Source organism: Nycticebus coucang, chromosome 2, assembly GCF_027406575.1.
Source record: "Nycticebus coucang isolate mNycCou1 chromosome 2, mNycCou1.pri, whole genome shotgun sequence".
Classification (NCBI taxonomy): domain Eukaryota; kingdom Metazoa; phylum Chordata; class Mammalia; order Primates; family Lorisidae; genus Nycticebus; species Nycticebus coucang.
Window position 1 is genome coordinate 110,736,805 of NC_069781.1, and position 12,349 is coordinate 110,749,153.

The 12,349-nt window shown below is 46.7% G+C and overlaps 1 protein-coding gene across 1 annotated transcript; it reads left to right on the plus strand.

Moving 5' to 3' along the window:
• The first annotated feature begins 354 nt into the window (after positions 1–354).
• GADD45G (growth arrest and DNA damage inducible gamma) lies at positions 355–1,923 on the plus strand. Its single transcript, XM_053578899.1, has 4 exons — positions 355–542; positions 801–902; positions 1,022–1,235; positions 1,325–1,923. The coding sequence occupies exons 1-4, from the start codon at positions 490–492 to the stop codon at positions 1,433–1,435; spliced, it is 480 nt and encodes a 159-aa protein (XP_053434874.1). The 5' UTR covers positions 355–489; the 3' UTR covers positions 1,436–1,923.
• Positions 1,924–12,349: the final 10,426 nt, after the last annotated feature.

Below are 12,349 nucleotides of genomic sequence, written 5' to 3' on the forward strand. Positions count from 1 at the left end.
CGCAAAAACAATTTTTTTCGGATTTTCCAAAGGTGCATTCGCAAATTGCAGCAGTATCGTAATAGAAAACGAGTTTTCTTTCCTTCTTTTCTATTTTTTTTTTAACGTTTTCCTTTTAAGGACTTCAAAAAAAATGAAAGGCTTGATGAAATCTACAGGCTCCAGTCTGCCTGGTAACATCCCGACAAAAGCAGCAGATTTGAGGGCATTGTCATCCCCCTCACCCCTCCCCACGTGGCCTTCTGGCACGAGCCTCGGGCTCCCCGTCTCATTTGCATCAGAAAGCCGGTGCTGGCCAATGGGCTCGCAGCCTCGCGCCAGCTGGCGGCGCCGCGCCCGCCGGCCTATATAAGGACGCACAGCGGCACCCGGGCGTACTCGCAGGTGGTGGGCGCGCCGTCTCCGCTGTCATTTGTGTGTGAGCTGCTCGCGTACGCTCCACTCCCACCCTCTCCGGTTGTGGATAACTTGCTGCTTTCCTACCGCACCATGACCCTGGAGGAAGTCCGCAGCCAGGATACCGTTCCGGAAAGCACTGCCAGGTGGGTCTGATGGTGTGGAGAGTGCGGTTAGTCTGGCGGCGGCCTTCGGGGTCCACCAGGGTAGGAGTTCGCAGGGTGCGAGCCGAGCGCGGGGGCGCGGGCACCGGGTCCGGGTTGGGGAGCTAGCACTGCAGACGCTGTTCTGGAGCTGGGGTGCGGGATGGAGTTGGGGAGCCGGGGTGCGTCCCTGTGGCTGGGCCTGGGGTCTCCACTGCGCCTCCGGGCTGGCTCCGACTCATGACGCTGGCTCGTTCGCAGGATGCAGGGTGCCGGGAAGGCTCTACATGAACTGCTGCTGTCGGCGCAGCGCCAGGGCTGCCTCACTGCCGGCGTTTACGAGTCAGCCAAAGTCCTGAACGTGTGAGTATGGATGCGGCCTGGGCGATTGGGGCGGAGGGAGAAGGACGGAGAATCCAGGCGATGATGACTGGAGACCTCGGGTGGCTGGTTCTGACCTTGGCTCGCTCCTGCTTCCTCAGGGACCCTGACAACGTGACCTTCTGCGTGCTGGCCGCGGACGAGGAGGACGAGGGTGACATAGCGCTGCAGATCCACTTCACCCTGATCCAGGCGTTCTGCTGTGAGAACGACATCGACATCGTGCGCGTGGGCGATGTGCAGCGGCTGGCGGCTATCGTGGGCGCCGGCGACGAGGCCGGCGCGCCGGGCGACCTGCACTGCATCCTCATTTCGGTGAGTGCCGTCCCCTCCCGGGTCTCTGCTTCCCTCCTCGGCCGGCCCGCAGCCAGCCAGACTGACCCCTTCTCTCTCCCCTCACTCAGAATCCCAATGAGGACACCCGAAAGAACCCAGCCTTGGAGAAGCTCAGCCTGTTCTGTGAGGAGAGCCGCAGCGTCAACGACTGGGTGCCCAACATCACCCTCCCCGAGTGACAACCCAGACGGGACCTTGGTCTGATCGACATGGTAACGCCCCAGGGCGCCTAGTGCGCGGCTGGCTCTGTGGAGGGGCCCTCGGAGGGCGCCCGAGTGCGCGTGGAGACTGGCAGGCAAGGGGGCGCCTGGAGAGCGAGGAGGCGCGTCCTCCCAAGGAGGGGGCCTGGCGGCGGCAGGAACAGACTGATCCGAGCTGAGGACTCTGCAAAGCGTCCGGAGCGGCTGCTCGCCCAGGAAGGCCGAGGCGGGGACATTGGCCGCAGGGCCGGGAAGCACCGACTGGCCGGGCAGGCGTGACTCAGCAGCCTGCGCACGGCAGGAAGGAGGGGAACGGCGCCGTGGTCTGGACTTGGTACAGTTGCAGGAGCCGCAACGGACTTAGCAGACTGCGCTGCTTTTTCAAAACGGATCCAGGCAATGCTTCGTTTTTCTCAAGGATGCTGCTGTTGAAGCTTTGAATTTTACAATAAACTTTTTGAAACAAACTCATGGTCTTTATTAAGGGTAGGGGATCCTTTTTCAGGGGAGGTGGTGAGTAGGGTTTCAGATTTGCTGGAACTCCGTGGGACTGATGGCACCTGTTCCCTCTTCCTGCTGGGCAAGAATTACAGGCTCCTTGGCCCTAGCAGAGGGGGAAGGCAGGCTGGCAGAGTAGAACTTGCTGCCCAGCTCCTGTTTCTCTCTTTTTAGGAAGATTTCATACTTGCATACTTGAGATAAGACTTCTGTGCTGCAGCTAGAGGCTTGTCCTCCAGCCTGATAGCAGTGACCTCTGTCTCCCCTCCTCCCTCCTCTGACAGCTGCTTATCTGAACAGCTTGCAGAAGGCCGCAGCAGCCCTGCACAATGAGCATTGCCTTCTGCAGGCCCTGCCCTTTGTGGTCCCTGAGGAATGATGGCAGGCTGTTCCTTCAGGAACTTTTTCCTCTTAAGTGCTCTGACACAAAGTAATGTTACAAAGGTATTAATATCAAATATGACACTGATGACTGCATTTAAGTATGAGTCATCATTCTGTCATGGCTGTGCTAGAACTTGGAAGATCTGAGCAAAAAGTGGAAGGTAGCATCTGTATAAATAGGCGTGAGCAATTCCCAGGGGGCCTGGCATCTGCTATCTACTATTTTGGGTGTTCTCTGCCCACATTGGCATTACAAGGACTCCTGCTATTCACATTCCATTTAAAGACTTACACGGAAGGAAACAATTTTAAATCTTTTAAGCTATGAGTTTCTTTAAGAAGGGTCTAGATATAAAAATGGAATCAATCTTTTTTTATTAGAACCATCTTGATTTTGCTCCCAGTGCCTAACTATGGCTTCTTTCGTTGGGGGATATACATGTGGGCCCTTGTGTAGTCAGCCAGGCTGCTGCAGGCCAAGAACCTTCTGGGCAGAGGAGGGATAGTGTACTGTTTTTTCTAAGAAAGACATTCTGCTGAGTTATCAGCAGCCCTTGGGGGTGGCTGATTTACTTTGTTGAGTGCCACTTAAATTGTCTCCAAATTGTGGAAGCATTCACAAGACAACAGGAAAACTTTAAGAGCTTAATTACTCTTCTTATAATGAAAGCATCCTGTTTCCCATTTATCAGCTCTTAAAAACATCTACCCCTTGATGAGACAGAAGCCCAGTGAAATAACTCAGCTGTGTTTGTGCCCAAGTTTCATTAATGTTTTACCTATTAGCTACTCAAAATCTTGAGGTTTTTCTTATTGCAGAGCAGTTTTGTGGGGCCTAGCTGTACCAGTCTGTGTTCTGGCAAAATGGCCCTTTGCCACAACATGCTATTGTAAACACAAAGGGAGAATAATTACTTTAAAATGTACCCTTAAATGAATAAATTCAGCAGAACATTGCACAGAGCAGGCGGACAGATCCTCCTGCTGGCCAGGCGACCCCTGTAGAACATTAAGTTGGCAGCCTTTGCCTTTTTCTGATTAGAGCTTGCTGTGAGGCCACTCGGTGAAGCCCCAGGGGCTAGGAGAATTTGCAAGGAAGAAAAATGCATGCTCAGACCCAGGGCCAAGCCTAAAGTTTGTGCAAAAAAACTTTTTTTGATGAATGGATTTTTAATGTTATTAAAATGAACTAACCCAGAGGGCAGTGGTTATGAAAACACTATGGCACTTGACATTTCTGACTGTCCTACCTGATGAAACATACTATATGCTAATTAGTACTATATGTGTGTTGAAGTGACCCATGCAGACTGTTGAGTCCAACGTCCTGCATCTAGAAAGTGCTGAGTGAATGTTAATGACAATAGCATTTAAAAACAAATGAAAGCATTTGCACAAGACCACCGAACTTCAAGTGAACTAGTGGAGTTTGGATCTAGGCAGTTCCAAGGTCAACACCTATTGCCATGCGCTTCCAGGTACCGGAGCGCTTGTGGGATTATCTTGGAAAGATAGGCTATTTTCATAAGGTAACTTTTTATATTTATAAGTTATAGGCATTTGTTACAGAGAACTTGTAAAATACAGAAATGTTAAAGAAAAAATAAAACCACCTGTAACTGACCATGGGTCTATGCTGGTGTATTTCTTAATCACCTTTTCCCTCCGGGGTGTAAATATTGTGTAAGATACATGAATACACACAGCAATTTGAAAGAGGCTGTGTTTGGCTCCCCATGTGTTGGTTTTGTTTCCTGCTCCTGTTATTAATATGCTGTTGCAGCCCCCATGTAACTGAATGACCTGGAAGAAGCCGGCTTTTCACGGCTTCAGCAGGCTCCAGGGCCAGTGTGATAACGCACACTCCAGCCTGTGGTCCACTTAGGGACTCCTGTTCACCTTGCATTTCTCACCAAACAAGAAAGATGCCTGCTGTTTGAAGGATTTTAAGTGTCATCCCACCCTGACAACCATGCATACTCATTTTTCACTTAAAAATGTTTTGCGTTTGATTATTGCTGTAAAAATTGACACTGACAAAACTATTTGAGAAGATGAAGTGAATCCAGAAATAATGGCAGGAGAAGCTTGTAGGTTCAGGCGATCCTAGTCCACGCCTGGTCTTGCCCACACAGGGAGCTGAGGTCTCCTTGTTCCTTCCCTGGTAAGATGACAGGACAAAATGATCTGAGATTTATTTTATTTTTAAAGGCAATAATTCTCTGTGTTATACATTTTATTAAGCCATTAGCCTCCATAGCACGATGTGTATTGCTCTTGAGGCTTACGAGGAGCCACTTGAAAAAAAGTGGAAAGCGAATTTTCCAGAGGGGAAGTAAGGCTGTTGGAAAACAAAGCAAGACTTGTGAGGTCAACACCGTAAGTAGATACGCATTTTTGCTTTTCTTTTTCTTTTTTGAGATTCTTGTGCTTTTCTGTTGTTTTTCCAAGATGTAAGCCCATATTCCTCACCCGGGTATGTCCCCCTAAAGGTCAAAAAGGAATTGTCTTTCCAGTCACCATGGGGAGACTTTATGACATTACTGGGGGCAATGAGGCATGATCCCACATGGCGTGTCTGAGCTGCCAGCAGCCGCTGGCCAGGTGGCCAAGCTGGCACGCGGGACCAGCTGGTGAGCACGGGATGCCTGGCATGATGACCTGGCTTCAATTTCTGTGCTAGGGCAGACTTATACTTGGTCTTCTAAGTAGCCCTGTGTTCAAGTCTAGCTCAATCTTTTTCTTTATCTTCTAGAATAAAATTGCTAAATAATTTTACTACTCTTGGCAAGTAGGAGTGTGCAAGTAAAGATCACTTATACAGGGTGAACAAAGGCTGCTTGGAGCAGTCTGGATTCTGGGAGTGATGGTTGCGCCATCAGGGTGCATGGCTTCCAGCCCACCTTTAAGGTCTCTGTGAACTCCTATAGTGGATGAGGAAAGCCCTACCATGGGCTGCTGGGCTTGGGGGTGGGACACAAGTTGCTCCCATGTGGTTCAAACATGTGTTCCTTCATCTGTCATCAATACAGCTGCATTTCCTGAGAGCCTGCCATGTACAGGGCTAGGCATGCACTCCCACCAGCCCTTGGCTGCCTGGAGGCCCTGACAGTGCTGGTATGAGGCCCTGCATCCCCGGGCCAACCTTACCCCACTCACACCTAGAGAGCTCCATGAAGATGGAAATGAAAACACTGAGCGCCAGGGACACCATTTCCCATACCAATCACCAATTTTATAAGATCTCTGCAAGTCAACTAAAAACTATGCTGCTGACTGTGTTCAGTGACATTTTGGTGTTATGAACATCCTCTGCCTCTCTCCTCTCACCATCTCCAGTTTATTTCCATTTTTCTTATTTTTCTCCAGTCCAAGCCTTCCCAGACCATGCTTGGGCTTCCCACTGAGTTCTTCCCTGCCTCTGCATTTTGCCCTCCATCCCTGCTTCGCCTCCCTCTACCCTCCCTGTCTCTTGTTCCCTTCCCTGTCCCTGTCCTTCCTGCCTTCACCTATTGTGAAGCTCTTGCCCTGAACATCTTAGACGAGCTAGAGACCCCAAGGAGAGGTGAATGCCCCAGTTCCCAGGACCTGTGGCCTTGTGCTGCTGTGCTCCAGCCCACAAGAAGTTCTCTCCATAAGCCCCCAGGCCTTGACCATGTGGTTCCTCACTTGTTCCCTGTCCCTGCCCACGGTGTCCAGTTCTCACCTCTGAAGTGGGTTCACAGCTCAGCAGCCAGGGATGGGGTGGGTGACATCAGTGAAGGGTGAGTCACAGCCTGTAGCATGACACTTTCTCTATTGGGCTCCTGTCTCCATCCTCCCCCAACTCTTGCTCCTGACCCTCACATCCTTTTCCTCAGTGTCCAGCCCTGTACCTTAAACTGCCTCGGCCCCCCACTTTTAGGGGTGTCTGGTTGAAGCTTCAGGGTAACAGGAAGACCTCTGGTTGGAGGAACCTGGAGAGATGGAAGGATGTGGCTGTTTTGAGTTCCTCCCAGTCCATGGCTGTGTCCTGGGCTGTGTCCCACAGGGAATGCTGATGAAAGCTCCTCTGGGCTTCCTTTTCCATCTTCCTGCCTCTTCCTAAGTGCCTCAGCGCATCCGACAGAGACCAGCTGTTCCTCTTGGGTTGAAGGAAGAGCATCCTCCTGGGCTGTGCACTTGCTGAGGCAGGGGGAGGGGCAGAATGGGAGGAGGTGGGGGCTGCCTGTCACACCCTGACACCGTCCTCAGGAAAATGGCACAGGTGAAGGCTGGCAGAAGGCTATGCGTGCCTGAAAGAGCTCCAGCTAACTGTGATAAGGCAGTTTCCCCAGGGAGGCTCTGAGCTAGGGAACAGAACACAGTTTTTCCGGGAGAACAGAATGGGCCCAGGCCTCCCTGACTTTTCTAATAAGGAGGAAAAGGAGTTATAACTAACATCTCAGAAGCTACACCATCCTGGGCAATACGATCAGAAATGGTGGCAGAATGTGTTACAGAAAAGAGACAGAGGTGGGTTTACTCTGCTTCTTGGGGAGTACAGGCTGCAGCAGGATTGTCCTCTGAATAGACAGGATGGATGTTTGGACCCTTGAGACTGAGCTATCCAGGTAACTGTGATAAGGCTTGAAACTGAGCTGACAGTGTCAGGCTGCAAATTGGTGAAGGTTACATGAAGATCTCCTTGTTGTTGAGAGCATGAGGATTCCACAAAGCCATACCAGAGATGAGTGATTTTCTGTTGACAGAAATCCTGTGAATGTCTCAGGAGGACTCCCTGAAGCCCCCAAGTCTCCTTGCCCATCCTGATCCAGGATGGGCACCCTCTCTGAGCAGGGCCCACCAGCTATTGGTCAGGTCTGTATCTGCCTCTCACCTGTAAGCCCCACTGACAGATGGAACCGTAGACTCCTCCTAGGGATGTCCCAGCAGACGTCTCATCAGGAGGCAGAATTCCACCATGGGCCCCTGATCTCTGCCTCCTGGTGTTACTCCCTGGATTTTGGGATTAAGGGATTTTACAGATGTTGTTAAGGCTACTGATCAGTTGACCTGAAAATAGGGAGATACTCTGCATGGGCCAAATCTAATCACATGAACCTGTGAAAAGCAGACTGGCTGGTTGGGGAAGAGGGAGAGACTCTAGATGTTTGAAGGATTAGATACGCTACTGATGGCTTTGCAAAGACAGAGGCCCTCAAAACAAGGAGTGAGGGTGGTCTCTAGAAACTGGGAGTGGCCCTTTGCTGACAGCCAGCAAGGGAATGGGGACCTAATTTCTAAAGGTGTGAGGAATTGAATTCTGTCAACAGCATGTATGAGCTCAGAAGTGAATTCTTCCCCAGAGCCTCAGCTAAGAAGAGCCAGCCTTCAATTTCATTGATCTCTGATTTGACTTTGGATATTTCTTTTCTTCTACTGAGTTTAGGCTTAGATTGTTCTTCTTTTTCCAAGTCCATAAGATGGCTTATGAGTTTGTTGATGTGCTCTCTGTTTTTCGAATGTAGGCATCTAAAGTGATAAATTTTCCTCTCAAAACTGCTTTTGCAGTATCCCACAGGTTTTGGTAGCTTGTGTCTTCATTGTTGTTATGCTCGAGGAAGTAAATGATTTCCTGTTTTATTTCTTCCTGCACCCATCTGTTATTCAACAGAAGATTATTTAATTTCCATGCCTTTGTGTGGGGTCGAACGTTTTTGTTAGAGATGAGTTCCACCTTTAGTGCTTTATGGTCTGAGAAGATACAAGGTAAAATTTCAATTCTTTTTATTCTGTTTATAATTGTTTTGTGTCCCAGGATATGATCAATTTTGGAGAATGTTCCATGGGGAGATGAGAAGAATATGTATTCTTTACCTTTGGGATGGAGTGTTCTATATGCGTGTATCAAACACAATTGTTCTAGGGTCTCATTTAAATCTCTTATATCTTTGTTTAATTTCTGTTTAGAGGATCTGTCCAGGTCTGTAAGAGGAGTGTTAAAGTCCCCTGTTATTATGATATTATTGGATATCATATTGCTCAGACTAAGGTCTGTTTCAAGAATTTGGGAGCATTTAAATTGGGTGCATAAATATTTAGAATTGAAACGTCTTCTTGTTGTATTTTTCCCTTGACCAATATAAAGTGACCATCTTTGTCCTTTTTCACTTTAGTTACTTTAAATCCACATGTATCTGAAAATAAGATTGCAACTCCTCTTTTCTTCTGAATTCCATTTGCCTGAAAAATTGTCTTCCAACCCTTGACTCGGAGGTTTAATTTATCTTTTGAAGCCGGGTGTGTTTCTTGCTGACAGCGAATGGATGGCTTGTGTTTTTTAATCCAGTTAGCCAATCTATGTCTCTTCAGTGGGGAATTCAAGCCATTAACATTTATTGAGATAATTGATAAGTGTGGCAGTATTCTATTCGTCTTATTTGGTGAGAGTCCATTGCTTAGTTTTATCTTTTGCATCAGTGTGGAGGTTAGGTTCTGTCCTTTAATTTCTGAGTTCTTACTTTGCTGCTGATCCATTGTTGTGGTCAGTGTGCAGAACAGGTTGAAGTATTTCCTGTAGAGCTGGTCTTATTGTGGTGAATTTCCTCAATGTTTGTATATATGTAAATGATTTGATTTCTCCGTCAATTTTTAAGCTTAGCTTAGCAGGGTACAGAATTCTGGGCTGGAAATTGTTCTGTTTAAGTAGATTAAAGGTAGATGACCATTGTCTTCTTGCTTGGAAAGTTTCATTAGAGAAGTCTGCAGTCAATGTGATGGATTTGCCCCTGTAGGTCAACTGGCACTTACTCCTGGCAGCTTGCAGAATCTTTTCTTTTGTCTTGACTTTGGACAGGTTCATCACAATGTGTCTTGGAGAAGCTTGGTTAGAGTTGAGGCAACCTGGGGTCCGATATCCCTCTGAAAGCAGTGTGTCAGAATCTTTGGTGATATTTGGGAAATTTTCTTTTATAGTATTCTCTAGTATGGCTTCCATTCCTCTGGGGCATTCTTCTTCCCCTTCTGGGATTCCTATAACTCGTATGTTGGAACGCTTCATAAAGTCCCATAATTCTGACAGTGAACGTTCTGCTTTCTCTCTCTTCTTTTCTGCCTCTTTTACTATCTGAGTTGTCTCAAGAACTTTGTCTTCTACCTCTGAAATTCTTTCTTCTGCATGGTCTAACCTGTTGCTGATACTTTCCATTGCATCTTTAAGTTCCCTAATTGACTGTTTCAGTTCCTTCAGCTCTGCTATATCCTTTTTATATTCTTCATATCGTTCATCTCTTATTTGATTCTGTTTTTGGATTTCCTTTTGGTTATTTTCCACTTTATTAGCAGTTTCTTCATTGTTTCCATCATTTCTTTCATTGTTTTCAACATGTGTATTCTAAATTCCCTTTGTGTCATTCCTAACATTTCTTTATAGGTGGAATCCTCTGCAGTAGCTACCTCATGGTCCCTTGGCGGGGTTGTTCTGGACTGGTTCTTCATGTTGCCTGGAGTTTTCTGCTGATTCTTCCTCATGAGTGATTTCTTTTATCTGTTTCCTTGCCCTAATTTTCCTTTCACTTCCTCTTGCTCTTTAAGTTCTCGTGCCTGTGGACTAAGGGTTACAGGACCAGAAGGGTGAGAAAGATGAAGACCAAAAAAGGGATGAAAGAGAGGAGGACCGAGTGATAAGAAAAACAAAGAAAAATAAAGAAAGGAGAGGGGGTGTGTAAAAGGAATATTGACAAGAAGAAGAGAGGCACAGAAAGAGGGAGACAGAGCAATATAGGTGTACAGTAGGGTACTTTGACACAACCTTAAAAAAACCCCACCTTCTGTGGGTGCCCAGTCGGGTGGTTCCCTTGAGGTCAGTAGCTCTTTGCTAACCTGATCAGACACAGTACCCCACCTCCACCAAGTAGAGAGGAAAGACAAAAATGCTATAAATCAAACCAAAACAAGCAAACAGAAAACTTTACCGGATAAAATTGGGTGGAAAATCAAATAATAGTGGTAGAAACACTAGCAAAAATGAAGTTCTAATTATTGAAAAAGGCAGCAATGGGAAATTATAATTAAAGTAGAAAAATTGAGAAAGAAAAAGGATCTGTATGGAAAAGGTTGAACTTAAAAAACAAAACAACATCAACAACATCAAAATAAACAAAAAAACCCAACCAAACAAACAAACAAAAAAAAACAAAAACTCAACCAAAAACAAAGCAGTATGTATATGTTATTGAATAATGTCTGGGCAACACGTGGTTTTCTGGTGTATGAGATGTTAATCACAGTTCTGATACGACTGGAGGCTGCTGATTTCTCCAACCCCAGCAGGTAGATACCCTAAATCTCTCTTCAGCCCACTTAAAAGGCACTTTGAACTTGTAAACTTGCTGAGCAGAAGCTTTCCCAGGAAAGTGCTTGTCGCTGGAATCACTGCTGAAGTGGCTATCCATTACCCAGTGTGCCAAAACTGGTCTCACTCTGCCCCCGAGGGTTAGGGCTGCAAGGCGGCTCAGACCCCGCCCTTAGGCTACTTGGTCGCTGGGTTACCAGCTCCCACCCAATTCTAGCTCTGCGACCCTGAGGGCAGAGCTTGCCGGGGCAGATCGCTCACAATGGCTCCCTGTGACCCACAGCCAAACACTATTAGCTCTGTCTGGCTCAGCAGCTAAGACTGGGGCCCTAGACAACGGCCAAAGTTCTCCGCACTCCCGCTCAGGCTTTCCCCAAGGCAGTTCAACTGAGTGCCAAGTCCAAAGACACCAAAATAGTTCACAGGTAAGGTCTTTCTGGTTTGCAGTCTCACTGCTACTGAACTTACAGTTGCGGGCGGGTTTAGACGGATTGAACACACATGACCACTTGCCGGTTTTCCACTGTTTTAGTCCTCCTCTTGAGGTCCAGAAGTCTCTCGCTGACTCCCTGCATCCTCGCAGGGGTGATGATAGGCAGATCCCACCAGCCAGAGATGCCCGGAGTCCTATCTCCCCAGACTCACGGTGCCCAGATGCAAGGAAGCTGTTACTCAGCCGCCATCTTGCTCTGCCTCCCGACTCTGAGTTTTAATTTGTCTTTTGAAGCCAGGTGTGTTTCTTGCAGACAGAAAATGGATGGCTTGTGTTTTTTAATCCAGTCAGCCAATCTATGTCGGAGGTAAAGGACCTCTATAAAGAAAATTATGAAATCCTCAGAAAGGAAATAGCAGAGGATATTAATAAATGGAAGAACACACCATGCTCATGGATGGGAAGAATCAACATTGTTAAAATGTCTATACTTCCCAAAGCAATCTACCTATTCAATGACATTCCTATCAAAATACCAACATCATACTTTCAAGATTTGGAAAAAATGATTCTGCGTTTTGTATGGAACCCGAAAAAACCCCGTATAACTAAGGCAATTCTTAGTAATAAAAATAAAGCTGGGGGCATCAGCATACTAGATTTTAGTCTGTACTACAAAGCCATAGTGGTCAAGACAGCATGGCACTGGCACAAAAATGGAGACATAGATACTTGGAATCGAATAGAAAACCAAGAAATGAAACTGACATCTTACAACTACCTAATCTTCGATAAATCAAACAAGAACATACCTTGGGGGAAAGATTCCCTATTCAATAAATGGTGTTGGGAGAACTGGATATCTACATGTAAAAGACTGAAACTAGACCCACACCTTTCCCCACTCACAAAAATTGATTCAAGATGGATAAAGGACTTAAATTTAAAGCATGAAACAATAAAAATCCTCCAAGAAAGCATAGGAAAAACACTGGAAGATATTGGCCTGGGGAAAGACTTCATGAAGAAGACTGCCATGGCAATTGCAACAACAACAAAAATAAACAAATGGGACTTCATTAAACTGAAAAGCTTCTGTACAGCTAACGAGACAATAACCAAAGCAAAGAGACAACCTACACAATGGGAAAGGATATTTGCAGATTTTCAATCAGACAAAAGCTTGATAACTAGGATCTATAGAGAACTCAAATTAATCACATGAAAAAAGCCAACAATCCCATATATCAATGGGCAAGAGACA